At 33.8% G+C, this 25828-nt stretch overlaps 1 protein-coding gene across 5 annotated transcripts; it reads right to left on the reverse strand.

Moving 5' to 3' along the window:
• Positions 1-491: 491 nt before the first annotated feature.
• On the reverse strand, positions 492-23865 carry LOC129235847 (fructose-bisphosphate aldolase). 5 transcript variants are annotated; one of them, XM_054869896.1, is made up of 5 exons: positions 23745-23865; positions 12029-12435; positions 10757-11176; positions 10500-10699; positions 492-1447 (listed from the first exon to the last, which is right to left on the reverse strand). In XM_054869896.1, exons 2-5 carry the CDS (start codon positions 12405-12407, stop codon positions 1352-1354), a joined length of 1095 nt encoding a protein of 364 aa, XP_054725871.1. In that variant the 5' UTR covers positions 12408-12435; positions 23745-23865; the 3' UTR covers positions 492-1351. The 5 variants fall into 5 exon arrangements, with proteins under 5 accessions (XP_054725871.1, XP_054725869.1, XP_054725872.1 ...); XM_054869894.1 differs by having other exon boundaries at positions 23665-23778; XM_054869897.1 differs by lacking the exon at positions 23745-23865 and adding an exon at positions 17417-17439.
• Positions 23866-25828: the final 1963 nt, after the last annotated feature.

Raw genomic sequence — 25828 nt, forward strand, 5'->3', positions numbered from 1 at the left:
TTGAGTGCATCGTTGGGTCGGTTAGTGAACCGTTTTCTTTTTTTTTTGTTTTTTTTTTTGTTCAATGCGGCGTGCAAGTATTACACCAACATTTTTTATACAAGTAATATACAAAGTCAGTTGGTACCTGAGTAAATTGTTTAGTTATTTGGTATTTATTTTAAAAAGCAAACAATTTGAAAAAGTCATCGTCGTCAGTTTTTTTTTGTTTTTTGTTTTTGTTTTTACTTTGAACAAAGTGATTTTGTTCAAAGAGAAAACGAGCTAAAACTACAGTTTCGAAAATAATTATTTAAAATATTAAAAACCCCTTTTATGTTTATGCAAAAACATTTGAATATTCTTTGTATAGCTCACATCTACATCTCGAAATCGGAGGAACAACGTAATAAACTCTTTTAAAATAACTATTCAATTAAACAATGCTTTTTGTAATCATTGCTTTTTTTGTTGTTGTTTTGGTATTTCATTTTAAATAATAGTACATGCAATTTTTAACGTTTTATATATTTTTTATTTTATTTGTTCCGTGTTTCTTCTCATTTTGTCTAAATTTGGTATTAACTCTCAACTTGATTACTTTTTAGTGTTTTTTACTTAAACATATACATAATGATAATAAATTTCTTTATTGTAACAGCAAACAGTTTTTTTGTTGTTGTTTGTTCTTCATCTCTCGACGCTTAGTGAGTTGTTGGTGCGTCTGCCGCAGCCATGATGAACAGAGTGTTGATAAATAGAGTTGTTTGTTGTTTCTAACGTCTTTCAACCAGTCTGCTGTAGAGGTATTAAAACTTAACGCTTCAACAATTCTGAATGATTTTTTTTATATGGTTATTGTGTGTCTGTGTGTGTATGTACAGTAAATAATGCTTGGATTGAAATTTTTGTTGCGCTTCAGTTTTCCATCACTTATTTTTGTTCATGAAAATCGCTTGTACCAGGTGGGAGGAAGAGGCAGCGAGGTGTAATGTGGTTCATTTAACGCACTTATGTGATGTTTTTTTATGTGGCTGTTATTGTTGTTATTTGTATTACAGCTTGACCTGTTTTTGTTGTTCTTATTTTCTTGAATTTGTTGTTATTTCCACTCTCTGCTCCACTAGTTCTTGCACGGCTTTGGTTGAATTTCTACTAATTTATAGTAGGGCATATTTGTTTATTTTTATTGTTGTTGCTTTTGTTGTTACCTTTGTCACTTCGCTTTATCCTTAATAAATAAATTGCAAACAATAATCCATCTCATTATAATTTAGTTAAGCCTGTGTTTTCTCTTATAGAGCACCTCCTCATGGCTTTTGCTACCATGACCTCTCCTATTTTGTGCTTTTTATGCTATTGTTGCTTTTGTTTAATAGGCATGGTTGGCAATGAAGAGTGCTGCATCAGCACCAGCACCGACCACACTGCCGGCAACATATTTGCCCACAGCAGATTCACCGTTGGCCTGCGGAAAGGAAGAAATAAAATTGAAAGAAAATGAAAAACATGATTAATGAGTGTCGTTAGCAGAGAATTTCTACGAATTAATATAATTATGTTACATACAAGTATATTTACGTAAAATAAATTAGCTAATTAGTCTTTATTTACAACTTAAATACAAGGTGGCGCAAAATTAATCACTCTATTGGAAGATGAGTAATTTTTGCAGATGGCCTACGTCAATCATATTTCAGGTTTGTGAACTAGAGAGCTGAGGTATACAAACAGACAAGCACCACTCAAAATCTTTGGTGTTCGATTTTTATTAGCAAAAAAGTTATGCAAAAACAAAATATATTAATTTTGCGCTACCTTGTATATGTGAATAGCTATAAAAGTATGTTCTTCTAAGTTAAAGTTGGTAATGGTAATGGTAATGGTTGTACGGGTTAGGCTAAGGCCTTTATGCACTGCGACCAGATTGATCTATTGTGCGCCCCTAATTACTTAATTATAATTATTTAGTATACCGAGGAATCGAACCAGCAATTGTAGGTCTTCCTCCTCTAATAGGTATGAGCCCAGAATTCTAATGTCTCACAGTTGGTAATTAAGTATTTCTCCTCCTCTCTTCATCACAGCAGAACCTGCATGATCTTGTACTGGATAACCCTATTGTGTTAAAGTGTTTATTACAGCCAAAGTAATCTGTAAGTGCTCCACAGAGTAATCTGATGCCCTTTTTTTGTAGGGTTAGAGTAGAATTTGCTCTGTTGGCAATGAAGTTCAAAAACTTTTTAGAGTGATTAAGGCCGCTTGTGCTGTTCCAGTGTTTCCTGATTTTAGTTTGGATCCATTTTTTGGTTTCCTGTTTTATATTATTTTTGTTAAAGCCGAAAAATGGGGTTGGTCCAATAAACAGCCCTTCTGCCCCTTTTTTGTCATAAAATCAGTGAGACCTGATTATGAGTGGCCCGTTTGTTGAGTGCATTGTTACACTCTATTAAGTTAAAGTTATTCACAAACAAAATTTAATGATTAATTTTTCGCCATCTTTTCTACATAACTAGCCTAATTAGGTCATAAAACTCGTTATAGTAGTTTACCTCAAACAAACTAGGGTGGAAGGGAAGATTTCCTTATTTTTATAAATTTTTTTCTCTTTGCAAAGATGCCATTCAGAATTATAAGATAATTATCGTACAAAATTATATTACTAAATTTATGAGAAAATTTGATGAAGCAAACACACTACTGTTTACATGAAAACCATATGAAACAACCAAATATTGTTGCAAACACAAATTTTCCATGTTTAAGGTTTTCGCCTCGTTTGTTAAGTCAGAATGACCTCAATAAAGCAAAGTATATTATTTTGATATCTAGAAGTCAAGATGAATCGATTGGTACCTAAATTGTACTGAATGCGGTTTTTTTCTTACTTAGCCAAGCCTTTTATTTTTGCCGGGTAAAACAATTGACATTTTAACCGTTATCAATTGACCGAAAAATTCTTCTTCTTGGTCGGCATATCCATGCTGAACCTTCGCGATGACATACAAACGTTATTTTGTTCTTAGCCATACGTTTGTCAAGCATTATTATTGATGAATTCATTAAATTTGTGTCTATTTCTCGCTGCCTCTGTAAGTTCGCAAATTATCTTGCGACCTTTCCCCTCTTTGATGTTGTCAGGCCAAGTAACTTTTTCCTGTCAATTTCTCTTCGCCCACCGCATTTGTTGTCGCTTTTAATTTGATCAAAATAAGCGACTTTTCTTCTCTTTATGTCCGTTAGTACGTTCCTTGAAGTTTGCATCATATATAGGCCTAGCTTATTCTCATAGTTTTTATATTGCGCCATATTTCAAAGGCTTCTGGCCAAGTCAGTGTATCCTTGCAATATCCAGAACCCGCATCCATACAAAAGTGTCGACCTTACCTAGCATTTTAAAAACGTGTCCTTAATTTAATTGGTGTGTCCCGGTGTGTCTGTAGTTTCTTGAAGGTCGCTCTAGCAGTTTCTATTTCACCATTTATTTCAGGTTCAAGGTCCCTTTGATCATTCAACCATAATCCAAGCAATTTGAAATTTTTTACTATTTATATTTTTTATTTCCCATGATTAGCCTCGCATTTGTGTGGCCTCCACTGCTTTTATTTACAATAAATATAAATTAAGTTTTATCGATATTCATATTTAGCACGAAGTCTTTGCTGTGTTTTCTACTTTGTTATTGGGTATGGGAATAAGTTTCCGTCCTTTCTTAGACAAGGTTACGAATTATTTAAACAATTAAATAATACATGATATTATGTGAAGTATGTGCCCTTGGAAGCTACAACTTTACTCCGTCTTTCAAGCAGCATACGGATTCCTCTGACGAAAAACTCGAGTTTTTTTAACTTGATCCATTCGTTGAGCCAGTTTTTAATGCTGTCATAAGAAGTGAACTGCTCTCCAATAAGAGCTGATAGCATTGATTGGAATAGATGATAATCCGAAGGTGCAATGTCTGGGGAATAGAGCAGGTGGGACAAGATTTCCCAATTCAGTCCCTCTAAATATTACTGGATCGATTTAGCAACCAAAAAGTTTGGCCTGGTGTTGTCATGCAGCAAAATCAGTTTGTCAGTTTTGAGAGCTCGATTCATACGCATTAGCTGCAGTCGGTAACGATCGCCAGTGATGGTTTCAGATGGTTTAAGGGGTCTATGAACCTGGTTAATTTGTCAGGCTCCCACATTTTCAAAAAGCATCTCACACGTGACAAAACGTCTGTCGATATCCCCTCCTTCAATTGATATGGAGCCCAATTACCTGCTTTCGAAACCATTCCCATCGCGTACAAACTTTTACCGACGGTTGATCCGTCAATGTTCTACTCTTTAGATATATCACCAAAGGTTCAGCATACGTCTTCATCCAATAATTGTTGTAGTTGAGTATCTTTGAATTTTTACGATTGCCACTTTGGAAGCGTCCAAACCACCATTTGCAAGTTGTATTTGATAGAGCGTAAATATTGATCAATATACGACATTATTTTTATAGTATACAATATATTTTGAACGAACGTTCCGATATTTAGTATCAACCTTCGACCGAGACAATTCGAGTCATTCCGGTAACGCTGTTCTAACTGCCGGGAAGCAGTGCCCTCATATATGTGCAAATATTTGTGTCACACATTTTTATCCAACCTTTCTATACAAGCATGGGATGAATAATATTCCCTCCTATGGCATTCCCATGTTAGAAGCTACTCAAAGGAAATCAAATGTTATTATATATATATATATAATTGGCGCGTGCACCCTTTTTGGGAGTTTGGCTGAGGTCGTCCTTTTGGTGTGCGTCTTGATGTTGTTCCACAAATGGAGGGAACTACAGTTTCAAGCCGATTCCGAAAGGCAGATATTTTTATGAGGAGCTTTGTCACTCGGAGGTTTGCCATTGCCTGCCGAGGGTCGACCGCTATTAGAAAATTAATTAATTTTGGTGTTTCACCGAGATTCGAACCTACGTTTACTCTGTGAATTTCGAATTGTAGTCACGCACCAACCCATTCGGCTACGGCGGCCGCCGCGCAGAAATATAATGCGACAACTAATGGTGCGCCTCACGAGAAGCATGTAAAAATCGACTGTCCCCGTTTTTTGTAAATAGGGACGAGGGTTTCTATAAAAGAGATGTAATGGAATTACCTTTAAAATGGTAATAAGTTGCCGAACAAAGCCGTACATACTTGGCCCAAATAGGATCGTTTTAACTATGCTAAATAAAGCCTTGAATGTTAGGAAAACATAATGGATTTATTTTTACTACATCTAAAATCAATAATAAACTCAAAAGCCCTCTTTTGGGTATCTATCTATGTACATACATACATACATAACTGATCGCTGGACTAGTAGTTGTCGCAAGGTGTCAATTTTTGCCTGGATTTAATGTTGTTGAAAGGTTAGTCGATAATCAATATTTTAAGCACAATATATGTGCATATGGTCCAGAAAGCATTAGCATTCATATTATATATCAAATTTGTAAACATTTGCTGGGACAAAGCTTTCTTGTATACTAATCTTAACCCATCTCAGTTGTTATTCTTCGATGACTCCAAGTAAAATTATCTGTTTGAGGTTTCTATAGAGCATTTTAACTATCTAAGTGCATTTTTTAATGAAATTTCATCACACATGTTTTGAGAAAGGGTCAAACAGGTAATAAAAGGGTTAGGTAATAAGTAGAAGGTTAAAAGGTATTACAAAAAAATTTCTTCCTAAATTGTACTATAAAAGTCTCAAGTCATTTTATACATAATATGATAACTATTCACTATTCACATAAACCATTCGCATTTTTGCCCAAAGTCATGAAAAGTAATGTTATTAATCATCGCTTTGTAGTATAAAATACTTCCCAATACTACGAAATATCATTTGATACAAGTTTTACTTCAAATGCAAGTAAAGGGTGTTTTTTCTAGAGGTTAGGTTTTCAAGATGAAATAAAACGTATATAATTTAATGTTATGGCCAAGAATTTAGCTTTATTATAAAGATAAGGGTTTGCCATTATGTTTTAAAAATGATTTCGGGCAAGTGGCCGCCGCGGCTGGCTCGAATAAATTCCAGCCGAGAGTCCCAATTTTCGACCACTTTTTGCACCAATTGGGGCCGTATGTCAGCAATAACACGCCGAATATTCTCTTCCAAGACGTCAATCGTCTCGGGCTTATCTGCGTAGACAAGCGACTTCACATAGCCCCACAAGAAATAGTCCAGCGGTGTTATATCGCACGATCTTGGAGGCCACGCCACAGGTCCACGGCGCGAGATAATGCGCTCACCAAAAGTTTCCTTCAATAAATCGATTGTTGCGTTGGCTGTATGGCATGTAGCGCCGTCTTGTTGGAACCAAAGGTCGTTCACATCAACATCGTCCAATTCAGGCACGAAAAAGTCATTAATCATGGCTCTATAGCACTCTCCATTGACTGTAACATTATGGCCGGCTTCATTTTTAAAGAAATATGGACCAATGATTCCCTCTGCCCATAGAGCACACCAAACAGTGACTTTTTGAGGATGTAACGGCGTCTCAGCAATGGCTTGTGGATTATGTTCACTCCAAATGCGACAATTTTGCTTATTGACATACCCATTCAACCAAAAGTGAGCTTCATCGCTGAACAAAATTTTCTTCGATGCGTCGCTCGAACCGAACAATTATTTTCGTAATAAATTTGCACGATTTGCAAACGTTGTTCAGGTGTAAGTCTATTCATTATGAAATGGCAAACCAAACTGAGCATAAATCAAGTGACAGCTGTCAAAAAGACCATCTCCGAAAAAAGTAGTGCCAACTTGAAAACCTAACCTCTAAAAAAAACACCCTTTACAATCAAGTGAAACCAAGCGACTGCAACTGATACGCTCCAGCCGTTCAGCGTGGCAACCTAGACAAAATGTTTGATCCTACCTTATCCGGTATATTCACCATGCAACATTGCACTTTTCAATTAAATATTGCTCCAAGCTTTAGAAAAGAATTTTAAAAACCTCGTCATTCTTCCGGGAAGAAATACGAAAATTATCCGAGGAATGGGCGAGTGTAATGACTAATAATATTCATTTACTTCAAGTCAAGCGTCTTGTCCCTCACCACATATCGTTAAAACTTTTATGTACTTCCCATTGTGTTTCAAAACGCCCCGCCGTATGCATTGAAAATTTTTAATTCACCTAACGTGATTTCTTTTACACGATATTATGCGCACTTGGCTACAAATATGTATTTTCCCTGCTACAATAATATAGAAATAGGAATCTTTTAACATCATTTATGCATCAAGACAATAATTTTTTACTCAAAGTGGTTTGATCACGTCTTAGAATGGGCTTTTTGACTATATATCTAAATGGCACTTAGACCCTTTATTGGTTGTTTGGCAGCGCTCCTTCCCCATTTTCTAGAGTGTGTCCCCACAAATGTAGAACTTACAATTTTATTCCGCCTCCGAACGGCAGATGAATTTTTATGAAGAGTTTTTTCATGGCAGAAATATGTACGCTTGGAGGTTTACCATTGCCTGCCGAGGGGCGACCCCAATTAGAAAAAAACTGTTTCCCATATTTTGAGTAATAAAAGCATAAAAGAGGGGGAAGTATTTATAAATTTATAAGAGTGTTAAAAGGTAAATCAAATATACAGGGAGCAAATTGTTATGACGTTGGCATGATAAAAAATATAAAAACAAAAAATAAAACTTTTATTAATTATTTTAAATAATATTTAAAATATAATGAAAGCATAAGCAGGTATAAATTAAAAAAAGAAATAAAGAATAGTTTGTAGGTTTTTATATGGTTATGTTTGTCAACACATTTATATTAAAACAAGTATTGCGAAAAATCGCAAAATCTAAATTAGTTTCATTAAAAGGCACATAAAAAGCGATTATTAGTGACAATTATTTTTTTATGTCTAAATAAAATGTTTAAAAGTATTTTTTTGATCCACGCTGCTTTTGTGTATCTTTCCGTTCGACATAAATTTCTGCATAATTGTTTCGTATATTTATGTGTGTATGTGTGTGCGTGTGTTGTTTTTGTGTTCAGCCGCATTTGCATGTGTACCTGTACGCCCTTTGTGTGTAGTTTTATAGTATAAAAATTAAAATAAATCTAATTTGGCAACAATCTTCCTTTTTTCCTTAGTATTTGTGCGAGGCAACAAATAAGCTGGCATTAGCTGCAAAGGAAGGTATTGAACCAGCTACGTAGATTCCTTGGCATGCGAGTCCATTGGCCTGCATTTACAACAAACGAAGCCACAAAAATTGGTGACAGCAAGTGTGGTGACAGCAGTGTAAAATGTGCGTGTATTGGTGTAGGAGAAAGTGTAGGCGTAATAAATTTGGAAAATTTGAGAAATAAATCAATACAATAAAAAACAAATATAATGCAAATAAAAAATTAAAAAGCGAGCAATCAAAGCAGTAGAAAAATTAATATTAGTAGTAGTAATAGTACAATAGTAGGAGCAGCAGTAGGAGTAGTAGTAGTAGGAGTAGTAGTAGCTGCAGTCGTAGCAGCACTACTAATAAATTAATATCATAGCAAAAAATTATTAGCACAAAATGCTAAACATATTTATTAATAGTTACAAAATAATGGGAATTAGTGAAGTGTGCATGTGGTTTAAATTGCAAGCAAGAGGATTAATTTTTCACTATTTGCTAAAAGATATTGGTTATAATTTAAAAAACCCTTTGCAGAAAACACCTGAGCTATGGAATCAAGAAAATTCCTTATTCCTCACTGGTATGATTTTACCAATTTCGAACGACTTTGCCACCCTTGATACGAGTGGAGACTTCTAGTAACAACTAGATGTCACTTCCCCGACTGTTGATCACAAATAGGGAATAGAGTGAGGGGCCGATCAGTGATAGCTGTCTTAATTATTATTTTCTTGTTACGTTTTTTTTTTTTATTTGAGCTTGCTAACTATTAACTGAGTCGAAAATTGGTTTCATTTCTAGTTTTTTAAATATTTTTTTTTCTATATAATTGGACCTAAATTACATAAATTTAGTTATTTTATTTCAAAGCTAAATTCTGGTGCAGGATAATTTACGCAGTCCAAAAATGTTACTCAACACTAAAAAGTGCTAATAATTATGAAAGGGGATGGGTTCCCACGACAGTAGGTTCTACGGTACCGGAACGACCCAGATTTTCATCAGGTTAAGTACAGGCACTCGAGCAGTATTCTTCGTACACGTATGGGGAATATTCATAAAAGAGGATGTTTCTCAGATCTACTTTGATGAAGACAACACTACTCCAGAGGGTTAGATTTTTTTTTCTAAAAGTTGATTTCTATACATTGGTTTGTCCTGATGCTCGTAAGTGCAAGTACTCGCAATGAATTTATGCTAAATGTGTAAACATTACCTGATGAAAGCTTTATCTTTACCCGTCTGAGGTTTTCGTCCTCGGTAGTCCCCAGTAAAATTGTCTGCTCAAGATTTCTGTCGTACACATTAACCCTCTAACTGTCTTTTTAATGAACTTTCATTATACAAGTTTTGAGAAAGGGTCTAAAATACCCATTTAGGTAATGAATAGAGAGTTAAAATGTACTTCAAGGTAATTCCTCGTAAAATTCTACTATAAAAGTCTGAGAACAGAAATTATATTTGCAGTCGTTTTATACATAACAAAAGTGTGACCCTCTGGCCTAGTACTTTCTTTGGCGAAGGTCACCTTCGGATATATTCTTTCATAATTATTAGCGTTTGTTCGTGTTGAGAAGTCACTGTTTGGCTATGATTAGCTTTTAAACAATTACTCTTCAGGAATTGAAAAATTTACTAGTGTTTAACTCAATTTTGAAAAATTATTAGCTGCTAGTAAATTCAAAAAGAAAAAAATCAGCACTATCACATTTGAAACCTTTCAATTAAAGTTCGGTTTCTTTTCCTGGAGCCTTATTTGTCTAACCTAAGTATATTTCTTAAAAAATATGTTGACCTAAATTAAATTCATTATTAAATAAATTATTTTAAAGTTATTTTAAGTCAATATAATTTTCAGCAAAGTAGTTTTTCAATTAAGTGTGGAAAAATGGCATCTGCGGCTTATAATACCTGATATTGTGGTAATTATGAATACATTTTTAACTAGTTTTAAGTTAAAAATTTTATATTTGACACTCAAGAAAAGTTCTTTTAATTATTATTATTAATTAAACCCTTTTTATTGTTAAGAAGATTCCTAATGGAATATATGGGATATTATACCAGGTATGAAACGATTTTTTTTTTGATATGCGTTCAAAATAAAAAATTGAGGACAAAATTTAGTTAATTTAATTTTAAAGATACAAGTTAATTAACTTCGGAATTATTTGTTTGGTTTTTTTTTTCGTTAATTTAGAGTTTCACATTTCACTTTAAACGCATACACTCAGCCCATTACCATAACCATAATTAACCTTATCCTACTCTAATCCGGTAAGTTCTTATATCTAAAATTCCCTTAAAGATTTACTTATGTACATACCTTCGCGCGCTTCAACAGCTCGTTTTGACCAGCGGATACATTGTCTTTTTTGCCTCCCCATGCGCGCAAGACGGAAGCTTGCAGAGCACGACCGTAAGAGAAGGTCAGAGCCCATGGTTTCAACAATGGCACATTGTTGATGGCATTCAAGTGCACGGAAGCTTCCTCCTCAGATTGACCACCAGACAAGAAGGTGATGCCTAAGAAAATCATATCAAATAGAATGGAATTTCATTTTTTAAAACACATCAACTTACCGGGCACGGCAGCTGGCACAGTTCTGCGCAGAGCTTCGACGGTGGCGAGCGCTACTTGATCGGGAGTGTACTTCTTGGCGCATGATTGACCAGCTGTCACCATGTTGGGCTTCAATAAGGTACCCTCCAAGTAGACATGATGATCATTCAAAGCCTTGTAGACAGCAGCCAATACAGTTTCGGTAACTTTTTGTGCGCGATCCAAGTCATGATCACCATCGGGCAACACTTCGGGTTCAACAATTGGTACGATACGCTGCGATTGGCAGATGGAGGCATAGCGTGCCAAAACATTGGCATTCTCCAAGATAGATTGGTAGGAAGGTGTGTTCTTGCCAATCTTCAAGACACAACGCCACTTGGCGAAGTCGCAACCGTCCTTCTTGTATTGGGCGCAACGGGCAGCCAAATCATCCAAACCTGTTGAGAGGGGGAAAAAGAGAGCACCAATGAGTTACATATACAATACGCAAAGTCATATTTTTTAAGCAGAGTCAAGCCAACTTGAGTGCAAGTAGAATACGGATATTATGGAAATGCATAGATTTTACTTCAAATTTATTCAATGTAAGCAAGACTGAAATTGGATTGAAATGAAATGAAGTAAAATAAGTTGATCTAAGAGTTGATGATTTTCTGTTTAAATTTCCTTTTCTACCTAATTTCTTCAAGGACCCAGATGATGTAATATCCATCAACTCAAATACAGAGTTTTGTTCTGCTCAAAAGAAGAGAATTATCACAAAAGTTGTAGAGAAGTGGACGGAGTGGAAAACCTCCTATTTCTAGTAAATCCAACACATAATTCTACGAAACCTGAACTATCAAAATAAGGCTTGCCCAAAGACCTCAATTAAGTGCCAGAGCCTTAATTGCTGTCCGAAAGATACCCATCTTAGCCCGTATCTTTTCTAGTTAGGGCACTTAACAAACCTCCCAAATGGCAAAGACTTTCAGCTGAAAGATACCAGATAGGTCTGGTAATCGCACAGACCTCTCAGTATGAAGATCTGTTAAATAGAGTTCCGCACCTACACTACAACTAATTTTGCTATCGTTCGTACATTTTCCGGATTGTTAAGAAAAGATTTTTGATTTAATTTTTGACATTTTTTTTTAGGTATAAATTGTTTTAAATTGTCTAGGAGTTTTATATGAGAGTTCTTCAAACTCTCCTCAAACATATTTTCTGGCTTGAAACTCATCCTATCTGTGTGTTTAAAGAGGCAATCCTTTTTCAGAATAAAATAACTAAATTCCCGCTGATCTTACCCTGAGTGGTGCACTCGTCTTCGGAGCCGAACAATGGCACAACACCCTTGTCGACCTTAATGCCGGGAATGATGCCGCGCTTCTTCAGCAATTCAACGAATGGAGTGCCATCATCGGCCTTCTGGTACAAAGTCTCGTGGAACAAAATCACACCGGAAATATTCTCAGCGACCTTTGGGTCAGTAGAGAACAACAGCTGACGGTATAGACGACGGTGTTCATCGGTATTTTCAACACCAATATCCTGCAAACGCTTGCCCATGGTGGAGACGGACTCATCAGCAGCGAGAATACCCTTGCCGGGAGCGACAATAGCGCGCGCAATGCGGCTAAGCTCCTCCTGCAATTCCTTGGATGGGTAGTTGAAGTAGGTGGTCATTTTGTAGATGTAGCGGTGTTGAAAGAGACTGTAAAGAGGAAGGGGAAAGAAGAGAAAGTTGAAAATGAGATTTAGAATTATTAGTGAAAGAGAGATATACTTATTAGATGTACTTTAATGAGTCTTATTTTTTTTTTTTAATTTTTTATATTATTATTTTCTTCTTTTTTATGTTTTTATAACTGTTATTATCATTTTTATATTTTTATTATTGTATTTTTTTTTAATTTTCTTTTTCTATATTTTTCTTTTTTTATATTATTACTTTTTATATTTTTTATTTTATCATTTTCATTTTTATTTTAAGGCTTCAATACTCGACTAACTACAGAGTGTGAAAAAAAATAATGCGAGGCATGAGGCAACAATTTTTGAGACCAATGTTGCAAACATGTTGATAGATAAATGTTGCGAAATATTGTGACTTGCGTATGCGTAAAGCGGCATTTGGATATATACATAGATCCAGGCATACATATTTGTATTAGACGGTGGGGACGTAATACACACAATCATGCACACGTACATATATATGTATATGTATGCATGTGTTGCTCCGTATGGGGGAGTACTGTGAGCAGGTGGATTTTTATTGTGTATGTACATATATGTACCGACCTACAAATTACCCAATTTTAGCTTTCTTATTTTATTTTAAGCTTTGACAATTTGCTTATTTCGATTACAACCTGAAATATTAATCATTTCTACAGTTGATAATAAATTATCAGCATTAATCAGAGTGCAGACAAGTCACTGACTTTCTGGAAACAAACTGATAAGAGGGGCAAAAGTCAATGCTGTTTGTTGAAAAATTTTAATCTTTTATTTTTTTAAAAGGCCGGTAGGAGTTAAAAAATCAGTAATGTTGTCAATAAAATTTAATATTTTTTTTTTACTTCTTCAAACCTCACATCCACCCTACTAAAGCAATCTTTTTTTTTTTTTGGAAATTGTCGATAAGAGGGGCACATATAAATTTTGTTTGCTAGAAATTGTATATACTACATACATGCATTTGTATGTATGATAAGAGTTTGATTATCAATTTTATTTGTAGGAAAATTTTCAATTTTGTCTCTATTAATGTTTTTTTAATTTTTTCCTACAACTTTAAAAATTTGCTTAAAAAAAAATCTCAAATCTAGTTTGTGCGCTAAAAAAATTCGAAATTCGTAATTTTTCCAAAACAATGCCTTTTCAGTTATCTAATTACAAATGAATAAACGCCAAAACGTTACAAAATTAATGGCACTGTCTACTAAAAAGTTAAGACGGTTGAGAAAAAAATTTTATGTATCTTGAATTTTTCACAAAAATTGCATTAAATAATTTTAAATTGCACTGAAATAATAATATTTGATTCTATTTAATACAAATAATACAAGAATACGTAAAATTACAAAACAAAAATGTATAAAAATTAATTAAAAGTAGCAAAATATTTTTTTTTTAATTCAATAATTGCTTCCATCACAAAATTTAGAAAATTAATTTAGTTACATGAATTTACAAATATGTATCATATATCACATTCAAGAACACTAAGGGATAAATGAATGCTAAAAACAGATTTTCAACAATGTTCGCACTTTAAAATTTTCGGTAAAAATTTAAGCAAAATATTTTTCAATAACTTTTTTCTGCCATAACTACTATTGAAATTAATTAGATCTTATTTTAAAAGAGATTAATTGGCCTATAAATGCGTAGTATATGTGTATGCGTATGTGTATCACCGGTTGGAACACTCCGATATGTACATATATTGAAAATTTGCATATACGCCTATGTATGTAGTACATAAATTTTTATGAATTTTCATTAAGTAAAAAAGTGAAATAAAATATTTTGTTAACATATATCATTTTTTGCACCACAAAAACTAATAAGAAAGTAATTTATCAAAAAAAATATTCCATTAATAAATGTATGGAAGTAGCTATATATGTATTAATATAGCTACTAAGAATCACAGAGATACATATTCAAAAAAAATTTAAAATAATTCAATCGCACACGCACCACGAAAAAAGTCAACCGTTTCAGACGAAGCACTACACAGATACTGAATAAAATTGTTAGCTCTGGAGCAACCCAAGGTGCAATATTCAGTCATATGTATAGTCAAACAATACAAATGTATGTGTGTAAGTGTACATACGTGTGTGTGTGTGGAAGTCAGGCCTTTTTTCTCAGATGAGCTGATAAGCTCTGAAGCACTGATGGCGTAATATTGCATGGAGAACGCGCTTAATAGAGGTTGCAGTGGAGAGAGACACAAGTTGCGCGATGGAGCAAGTGTACATACATATTTTATTGGGCGGTTAGTGACGTATTTGTTAGCAGAAGGTGGTGATACGCGTGCAAAGTGTCCTACAAAATGACTTTCACTTTCACTTCTTATAGTGAAGCGCGACAAATCAAATTTCCCGATTAATGTGGAGTGCGCAGAAGTGCTATCATAGTGTGTACGAGTACTTCTACTCTCGCTCCAAAAACAAAAAAGATAAATTCGTCGGTATTCATGGACATGCGCAATTCGTTGCCTGATAAATAACATGTCATCAACAAAAACAACAAACATATGTGGAATACAAAAATTTCATTTTCGATTCCCTCAATTTTAGCGATACAGACTCTTGGCATTGGCATGACACACACATATCCCCCAAAACCATTGCTCTATCACGATAGGGCTCATTCACGGCGCACAATAGCGGCATGCGAGAAATGACACATACACACTAATAGGCATATACATATGTTTGTATAAGTTTGTAGCCGACATTGATGAAGGTCAAACAAATGGTAGTGCAAAACATGTTGCTATACATTGTTGTTTCAGTTAACACTAACATTGAAGATGGCGCAACATTTTGATTGCAGGTGAAATATTGTTTACTGATGTGTTTTCAAGTAGAAACATGAAATTATTTTGTTTTAGAAAGGCGCGTGATTTCCATGTACTAAAGGGTTTTCAAGTTTTATCTTGAAGCAGATATATGTGCATGCAGTTGCATACCGCATATGTATTATTAATTATTAACTATATTTTATTGTTGTTTCCCCCTTCACTCACGAGTAGGCGTTTGGCGACCGCACATTTTGTCAGCCTAGCGAATTAATTTTAAGAATTTCAGTGACTCGCTTGACATTGAAAAAGTCAAAAGAGTGGCAAGTGAAGGCCGATTGAGGTATTTATAGTGGGAAAGGGGGGAACTTTTTAATTTAACAGATTGATGGAAATATGTTTCTTGGATATTATTTAGCAAAATATCCTAATAGAAAAATATGTATAAAAGAGATTTGAGAGTAATTAATTGAAATTAGCCGTTAGCGATGGTAACTAGTGTTATAAACATATTAACTTATAATTTTAATAATAATTTAATAAATAAATAATAATTATTATGAAATTTAAAATAAAATCAAAAGTTACATCAAAATACAGGAAATATTGACGAGTGTAAACCATTAAAAAATAAAACTATAATTTTTTCAGAAGTATATACATTTACATGTATATATACATATGTTTAAATGTCTTCGTTCTGAAAACCGTCATTATTAAAAAAATAAAATTAAAAAAATAGCACATCGGCTAAGGTTGTATAAGCGACACTATCGTTTACATTTTTAAATTAATTTAGTTTTAAATAAATTCATTTAGTGATACAAAAAAAGTGTTAAATTTATTTTTTTTAAAAAGATTTTAAAATTACGCCCCTTTTACTAAATATTCGTAATACGGAATTTGCCACTTGAAATAATTCCAAGCAAATAAGAATAAATAAAAAATACGCTATAGAATTTAAAAATTGTTGAGACCTTTGACTTTTTGTGTGCCGCTAAAGCTTATCAGCCTAAAACAATGCAATAAAATATACATAGGAAGAATGTAAATAAAGACCGTTTTCGACAGTTTTATAATTTCTGACGCACTGTAATAAAAGGAAAAGTAGGTGAATGATGATTATAGTAAGGAAAATATTTTTCTCACTGAAAATATAAGGGGAAATATGAAGTCTGGGAAGAAGCACGGTATCTGAAATGTTTATACAAATATTAAGAGTTATCATATAATATTATAAATCACATTTGCTGCCTCCCAAATTATTCACATGGAACTATATTTTTCCCTTAGCAACCTATGCTGTTACCCATTTTCTGGGTTGTTGTATTTGTTTTTTTGTTTTATTTACAAACTAATGCAATGATTAAAAATCTGTAGTATTGAAATTTCACAGCTTGAAAGTAGATTTGATGTTGAACATGAATGATTATCTGATGAAATTTTTGACTGTCTTTCAAAACTGTAAGTATGGCATTCACATAAGCAAATATCTGCACGATAAATCTTTAAAGGAGATATCAGTAGACCAGCTAAATTATGTTTTTTTCTTTCACCGTCTACATCACAGTGCCAGAACAAAGTGCAATGACGAAAAGCCTTCCATTCCCACTTCCTGTCGACTAGTCGACGTAGTGCGTCGTTTTCTTTTTTTTTGTACTTTCTTTTGTCATGACATTTTTGCCTTGTATAATGTTGATCTAGCGCCACCATCTTCAATAAATTCACTTTGGATATCTGGAAGCTGCCACAACACTTTGACTATAACAAATTTAGCTTTTTCTCCATCCGCCCAAGGCAATTCCATACAAGGTGATATAGGTAAAACAGCTGACTTGTTTTTTTTTTCTTTAGATTTAGTGGTTTGGATATCAGTTAACTGATTTTTTCTTTGTTGTTGTGTTTATTTGTTTGTTTGAAATTTTGAATTTATATGAATTCGACTTGCGTCCGTCACTATATCCGTGAGTGAATTAACTCGAATGATAAGTGCTGATGACCTTTGAAAACTGCGACTTTCACTTAAAATATTTGTAAAATTGGATATCGCCCGAATTTCAGGCACTTCTTTTTTATTGTTTTAATGGCAAACTCCAAGTTGCCAAAATTTCCTCCTACTGCCCAGCAAAATTTGCAAATATTCCAAAAACTTTACCTTATTAAAATCCTATGCACTTCCTTCGCCGATGCGAACTGAAAATGTACTGCGACCAAAACAGTGGGTCGCTGGTTTTTAATATAATTTCGAAGTCAGCTACACAAGCTCTTTTATATTTAAATTATATATGTAAATATGTGCAGTATTTCTACACCAACAAGCACATATGTACATACCTCCATATGATAATAAATAAAGACACATAGTACAACCCCTGGGGCCACTGTATTATCAAGCAAAGTAGCCTAAAACCGCTTTTGATAACACAACAAATATCATTTTAACTAAAACCAAAAAAACACCAGCAGCAACTGCAAAAACACGTTCTTCCGGCTTTATCACTGTGGTATATTTACTATTATTGCAAACAGATACTACATATGTACGTGTGTATATATATGATATTTAAATATTATACATAAATATGAGTATTGTGGTGGGGCGTGTCTTCCAATTATGTGACGTGTTACTAATCGCATACGCCAGCATTTATCAAAAACAAAAACAGCTTAGCACAAAACGAGCCTCCATAGCAGCTTCAGCGCTTATGAACTGACTTGTATGTAGACAGGCAAGCAGTTACAAAGACATAATCGGAAAACAAAATAAATAGATTGATTTCAAAGTCCAAACGAAGGCGATATGGAGATTAAGTTTCTTTCATAGTTACACGCAGGCATTGAAAAACTATATTTAGTACTGGAAAAATTGCCGCTAAGCAGTTTTATGGCCCATGGGCTATGAAAATAATAAAATGCAAGTTTGAAGTGGCTCAAAATTTGCGTTGATTTTTGAATATATGATATATATTTTTTTTATGACAGTCTGGTGCATTTTTCCATTCACGGTTTGCCTGAATAGTTCCAATCTATAACGACCAGCATGTAATTACGACATGCGGTAATTAGAGATTAGCGATTCCTTAGGGCAAAAAAAATTTGGCAGGCGAATTCTTCTTGAGAGATGCATATCTCGAAGAAAATTCCTTAGAAAAGATTTACATTTTTTTAATGCATTGAACCCTGTATATAAAAGCATTTTCGGAAATAATTAAAAAAAAATATTGTCTTACAGCGATCGAACCAAAGGTAGGTAGGTGTGTGCATTAGTAGCTGCATAACCACTGGTTCAAGGGCTGTTAATTGAACAAATTTCACCTAATTCAAACGAGCAATCAGATCCAAGGAATCAGACATAATTTTACTTGCTTGCATTTATTACTAAAAGACTTCTATGTTATTTATATTTTTCTGCACATTTTTTTCTTTCCATTTTCTTTTATATGACGATTAAATTGCCTACTAAATTCTAACTCTACTTCTATATTTTATTTTTTTTTAATTTTTACAACATAGTAAAAGTTCAACTAATCGAAGGACACCTGTTCTTTATTTGAACTTTTAGTTATTTATACATGATATTGCAATCTCACATATGTGCATACATACATTGTGATAAGCGTGCAGGTTTTTAGCTAAAACTTGGAACACTGCCATCACACCCGCGCGCCACATGCAAACAAGTTCTCGCGTACAGTATGCGGACATGTGAAAAGTATGTGGACAAGAGACAATTACGTGGCTATTTACTTCAGTCGAAATATTTGTGCGCATTCATGTACATAGTGCAAATTGTATTCATGTAAATACATACATACATACATTTTTTATTTTTATCCACTTACCCAACTGCAGCGCGCATATTTTTGGAATTATTTATGTTAAAAAAATTGTGTAGTGTATAGGCAATTTTTCGCGATTGTATTAATTTTCCGGAGCTAATTTTAGACAAATGCACGCCAATGAAGTATTGAAATGTTTGGTGGCTTTTTGAAACTTATAGAAGAAATGTTAATAAAAAGAATTTTAAAAACTGACTAGCCCGGGTATATCCATAAAGTTTATTGGAAATGTTCTGTGCTATTTCAAATTGGATTCCCGTAAATAGCGGTTCTTTATCTGTTCGATTAGCGCTTACTCTGTTCGTGTAAGTGTAGCAGTTCCAGTTAATAATTACGACTAAGAATTAGACTATTTGTGGATAACCCTACCTAAAACTCGAATTACAATTTCCATGCATCCTGCGTAAGCTGAAGTCGATTCCGAAAAATGCGTTAGAAAATTGTTTTCATTATTGGATTAATTATTAGGGAAAAGAGGTAAATTATATCGAATTTTATAAAAAAAAATTTACATTTTGTGTTTTTTTTTAGGATAATCCTACCTAAACTCGAATTACAATTTCTATGCATCCTGCGAAAACTGAAGTCGATTCCGAAAATTGCGTTAGTAAATTGTTTTCATTATTTGATTATTTGTTAGGGAAAATAGGTAAATTATATCGAATTTTATAAAAAAAACAACTTTTTCCCCGGGCCCGGAGTTTTCAGAGGGGCCCGGACTCGAGATTATACGTATTTATATGAATTAGACATCATTGGAAAGGGCCCGCATTTGCAATTTTCCCCCGGGGCCCGGGTATGCTCTCTACGGCCCTGTTTCGCTGCAGGCCAAAATTTTGAATAAAAAAACGCGCGAATAGAAGTGTTTTGCATTTTACATGGTGCTTTTGGTGGTGTAAGATAAGTGACAAGAGCTTAATAAAACTAAATCTATTTTTGCATTCTGTCGTTTTGATTTATTTTAAAGTGGTAGTAGTAAAACTGAACGTAATCGGAAAACGAGAATTTAAAATTTATAAAATTAATCTTGCCTCTACAAATTATCAGTAGCCTAAACACGTTATAACTATTTTAAGGAATAATAAAAAAGAGTGGCATTAACCACGCGCGGCATTTAAATAATGTTTCGATCGTCACATAAACATTGTATACATTTGTATTAATAATATATTTAAGTTATCGGCAATATTATATTTATATATTATTTTTTGGTAAATACAATTGAAATAAATTAAAATGTGTAAATATATATATAGAAGGTGTAGTTCGACACCTTAGTGTATTTATTTCGTGTATTTAGTGATTTAAAAGAGCAACATTATGAAACGGAGAAAAAAAATCGCTTCGCTCCTTCAGATTTTTAATTTGGAGCCAATACGCATCGATTGGTACCCCCTGGACTTTTTTTGATCAAATTTTCCATGTGCGCCATACACTGTATAATTACCTAAAGATGTTTGCTAATTAAAAATTAAGATATTTTTTAATAAATTTGAACTTTGAATTTTAAGGATGGCTTTTCCTTACTACCGCAAAAGATTTGCTTATAATGTCTAAGTGAGTGGACCTAATTTTAAAACCCACACAAATGTAGTCAATATATTAGCCTATTGATTTATAGTACTTTTTGTAAACTACCATTAAAAATTAATAGCAATATTTAGCGTTAAAAATACTTTTTTTTTTGCATAAGTTTCAAAAAATACCCTAATACACCCGCTTTTTTTCTTGAATGCAAACTCGAAAAAGGAACAATATTTACTTATAAACACTCTTTATTGAAAGAACATTTTATTTAAAGTTTTTTGCGTACTCAATAATACTTAGTATTTTATTGCAATTATATTATTACAAATGCTCTTCCAAACGTTTGTGATACCATGCAAACTTCAATATCTAGAACAATAATATACCATATCTAAGTCTTGATACGCATGGTTATAATTTTAAAATATTGATAAGTCTTGTATTTTATTTTCACGTCAACGAATTTCTAAGCTACAGTATGCAAAGTTCGTATTAGTACACCCTCTTACAAATAAAAATACCTCGTATATTTTCAAATTTACTTTAAAGCAATTGATTTCAATCGTAGTGCGGTATTGTATAATTCATAAAAAAATAGAATAATAATAAAAACTCCGAAACATTTGCATAGAATTGAAAAAAATAGCTTTAGTAGCAGTGTAGCTATTTCTACTGCAGGCAAAATTCGTATTAGTACTTAGGATGCGTTGAATTTGTAAACAATTTGTTGGCATTTACCGTTATTTTCGAAACGATTGTGTTAAACATTCAATGTTTAACCTTGGGCAGTTGCGTTTTAGTAGCCATTTGTTGAAGTTCGCGGAGTTAGTTTGCAATGTCGCCTAAAGTAAGTGAATTATTAAACGAAACTAGGAGATTAATAATAAATATGAACAAAAACGGAAAGTCTTTACACGAAATTGCGAGAACATTGCAGAAAAGTGTGTCTACAATACAAAACGTAGTCAAAATTTATAGAGACAGTGGAAGGATTGACAAAAAGCTTCGAAATGTGAACAGGGCAAAGCTTGGACAGAGGCACAAGACTTATTTGAAACGACTTATCAGGAAAGATCCCACCGTCAGTGGAGTTTCACTAGCTGCAGAACTCGAAAAATACTTTGCTATCAAAGTTACACCTCAAACAGTGCGCAATTATGTAAAAGAATTGGGATTTAGAAGCAGAACTGCGGTTAGAAAACCGTATGTAAGCTCAGTCAATAGAAGAAAGTGTGTTGTATTCGCCAGGCAATATTTAAACAAAAATATGCGGTTTTGGAAAAGGGTAATTTTTTCGGACGAGTGTAAATTTAATATAAAAATGTCCGATGGACGCATACAAATTTGGAGAGAGTGTAATACTAGCCTTCAAAAACGAAATCTGCAGCCTTCTTTCAAGCACGGTGGTGGTTCTCTGATGGTATGGGGATGTTTCGGGGCAAACGGAATAGGAAAGTTGAATTTTATTGATGGAATTATGACTGCGAGGCAATATATTGATATTTTAAAAAAGAATCTACGCAAAAGTGCCAAAAAATTGGGTTGCAAAAAAAAATTTATATTCCAACAAGATAACGACCCTAAGCACACGGCATTGGATACAAGGTTATGGATCCTTTATAACTGTCTAAATTATCTCAGAACACCACCACAAAGCCCGGATATTAATCCCATAGAAAATTTATGGTCGATTTTCAAAAAGCAACTGAAACATCATCAAATAAGGAACCGAGAAGATTAAAAAAAGTCCTCAAATCAGAGTGGAAGAAGATTTCTCCAAATCTCACAAAAAATTGGTAGAATCTATGCCGAAGAGATTGTCTGCTGTTCTAAGGCAACGAGGGTATCCTGCAAAATATTAATTTTCTGAACTATCTTTTATTTACTCTTTAAATCATTAAAAAAAAACATGTGTACTACTACGAATTTTGTTTCTGTGAAAAGTGTTCATTTTTTTCTTTCTCATTTTTTTTTTTGTAATTCAATACTGTTTGTGAGTGGTTTTGTTATTTGGCCTTATTTTAGTTAATTATCTATAAAATAAAACGGTTTCAAGCATTTGTTTTAAAATTAATTTGAAAATATACGTGGTTTTTTTATTTATAAGGGGGTGTACTAATACGAATTTTGCATACTGTATATCTTTTTTTATTATTGATACAAATTTTTAAAGAATTGCAATTTTTTTTTTGCTTTAAAACATAATCTTTTAGAGGCCCCTAACATAAATGAAAATACAATATAAATATTTCGTATCTACTTGCATACGAAAGTTAATAAGCTAAAGTGCTAACTTTACAAACAGTACAGTTACTTGTACATATGTATGCAAGTATATTTATGCATATATTTGTAAGTACATGTATGGATCTCCATTAAATATATTCAAATACGTTAATCAGAATGACACATGAGTGCTTTCCCACAGAAGCCCCACTTTCTCATATGCAGGCATATATGTACATATGTAATTCATACTTAGGCATGCATACATACATACATACGTAATAGCACGTTCACTTAAAAGGTACTTTATCGTGCAATTATCTGGTTTTTTTTTTTTTCATTGAAAAGATCTAATAGTACAGATACTTCACATAACAAAACAAAAACAAAATATATTAAAATTATTTTTCGACAAACGCAATTCAAACGAAGATCATTATGCACATGCATAATAGGTACTATTCCTAAAGTGGAATGTGACCTTTGTGTCCCCACCGTCATCTATAACAATTAATCGTTAGTCACATAATTTTAATAAAAAGCACTCGTTACACAATTCCGTGTTTTCCTAACTTCATCGGTGTTAACGCACTTTTCACAAATACACTCCTTACGTGCGCAATGCAAAATCAAAATGCAGTTACGAAATGCCTTCAAAATACACCTCCCAACGAAGAGGCAAAAAATTAAATCGCACGTACAAATTTCTCACTATCGCTTTCCTATTTGTTTTGGATAAATAGCACAATTAATAATTTTCTTTCCCCTTAAATGGAGTTCGAAGCCTTTTTTTCACTTTGATGGCACTCACCTGGAGTGTATTTAATTTGTTATAAACTGTTTTTTGGCTGGAAAATTAGTTTTACACTATTTAAAATCGCGTTTACGTACCTGCAGCTTCAACTTTATTATTCACTTTGAGTCTGCAAAGTGGCGAAGTGGCAGCCGAAAGGTTGAATGGAGGTCGTTGCTTCAAATTGTCATTCAGCTATTATTCAGCCAACCAGCGCTAAATACCGGCTAATCATTCATTGCGCAATAATATTGTAGTTGTGGTGAATATTGTGCAACATTTTTTTTAGTGAAGCGCTAGTAGAGTGCTTTGAAGTGCATAAACTGTTGATATTTATATTTTTAAATAAATTTCAAAGCGAAAAAATTGAAGAAAAAACATGGTTTCTTTTTATTTATTTTATTTATTTATGATATCTGCACATAGACAGATTGCATATACTTCTACTTGGACTATACTAGGAAAATAGGTACCTTTGTTTTGGGGCATAAGTTCCAGGGTCTACGCCTTCAGGCATTTTCGAGCCATCTTTATACCAGTTGAAGTTTCCTTTCAAGGACTAGGGTACTCTAGTTGGCTTTGTTCAATCTTCAATCTCTTTGTAAATTTGAAGCCCGTACTGATACCATCTCTGAGTAGTTGGGCAAGTAGAAACTATAGGCTCAATGATTCCACATTCTTGAATGAGATCACATTTCTTTTGCCAAAACCTTCCCTAGTGATATTAAATAGTGCACGCTTGACAGATTTCGGAATAACTATAGTAGCGGTATTAGCTCGAGCACTACCTCCAACGCAGCTGTAGGGTAAATACGTAACTGCTATATCTGTTATGATGCGTCCAATTATTATGGTGTGCATCCATCCCTAGATTTTCCTTCTAAACGTTTGCACACCATGCTTAGATGCTTCAGCATACCTTTTTGAATTAAGTTTTACTTATCCTACATACTTTTGTGTCACTCTTGTAAGCAACTCCTTGGTCTTCTCGGCTTTGCAGTCTGTAAGTAGAAGATCTGACCTGAAGTAGACCACGCAGATAGCAAGCGTGTGTGTCCGTAACGACCTGTTGTTGTTGTTGTAGCAGCATAACATTCCCCGTGCATATACGAGGAATGCTGTTGAAGCGACAGTCCTTGGCCGGATATAAATCCGGGTCGTTCCGGTTACGTAGAACCGACTGTCGTGGGAACGTAACGACCTCTTGGAGTGCTGTGAAGTGAAGTGAATTAGCTCTTAGAGCTTCGGAGTAACCTGCCGCTCTATGGTGGATGCGGATCTTTCTGAGGAAGATTTCTTTGCACACTCAGATTCGAATGCAGGTAAAATAACTTTGTTTCCTTTCTGCCTGAAACAATTATAAAGTTGCTCAGCCTCAGATGCGCTTAAGCGAGTTAGTTCAGGTTCCCACGTCTCTCACCCTCAACTTCCTGAGATCATCCAAGCCGCCTCTATTTACTCGTGGTGGCAGAGTTGGGTAATTGCCTCTCCTCCGACCGGCAGGAATTGAACGCTGAGATCGCGATCTGAATGCACGCTGTGACATACATAGCTGCACGATCGTTGGCTGGCCCGACGGCAAGGTGGAATATCCTGGATTTGCCTACGACCCTCTTCTTCATATTACTAAACTAATAAAAGGTGATTATGTCGAATAAAATTGGCAGTAAGTCTACTCCCTGTTTTTGACAACATAATTTGCTACAAATTGCCAAAATGTTACCATTTTAACATTTTTCCATGGGTTTAAATTAACACTGATAACACTCTTTGCCATGAAAATGTTACGATGGAAAACGAGTATTATCGCTCGACAGACATGTAGAACTTAGTTAGTCTTGACTTAACTTAATTTATCTAAATTTAATTTAACTTAAACAATTGGCCACGATTACATTTTTTTATATATTTTCCTAAAAATAATTCATGCATACATTTATATTTAAAAAAAAGAGGTTGTCTGTAAAGTCGGTTTACTGACGATAGTTTAACGTGTTAACGTCATAAGAAAATACTGATTGAATGGTTGCATTTTTCAAAAGAAAATTTTAATTTTATTTGTTTGATAGATATTTTGTATGGATATAGAGAATGAGTTAACATTAACATAACATAACATAACATAACATAACATAACATAACATAACATAACATAACATAACATAACATAACATAACATAAC

This window comes from Anastrepha obliqua, chromosome 1 (assembly GCF_027943255.1).
Source record: "Anastrepha obliqua isolate idAnaObli1 chromosome 1, idAnaObli1_1.0, whole genome shotgun sequence".
Classification (NCBI taxonomy): Eukaryota; Metazoa; Arthropoda; class Insecta; order Diptera; family Tephritidae; genus Anastrepha; species Anastrepha obliqua.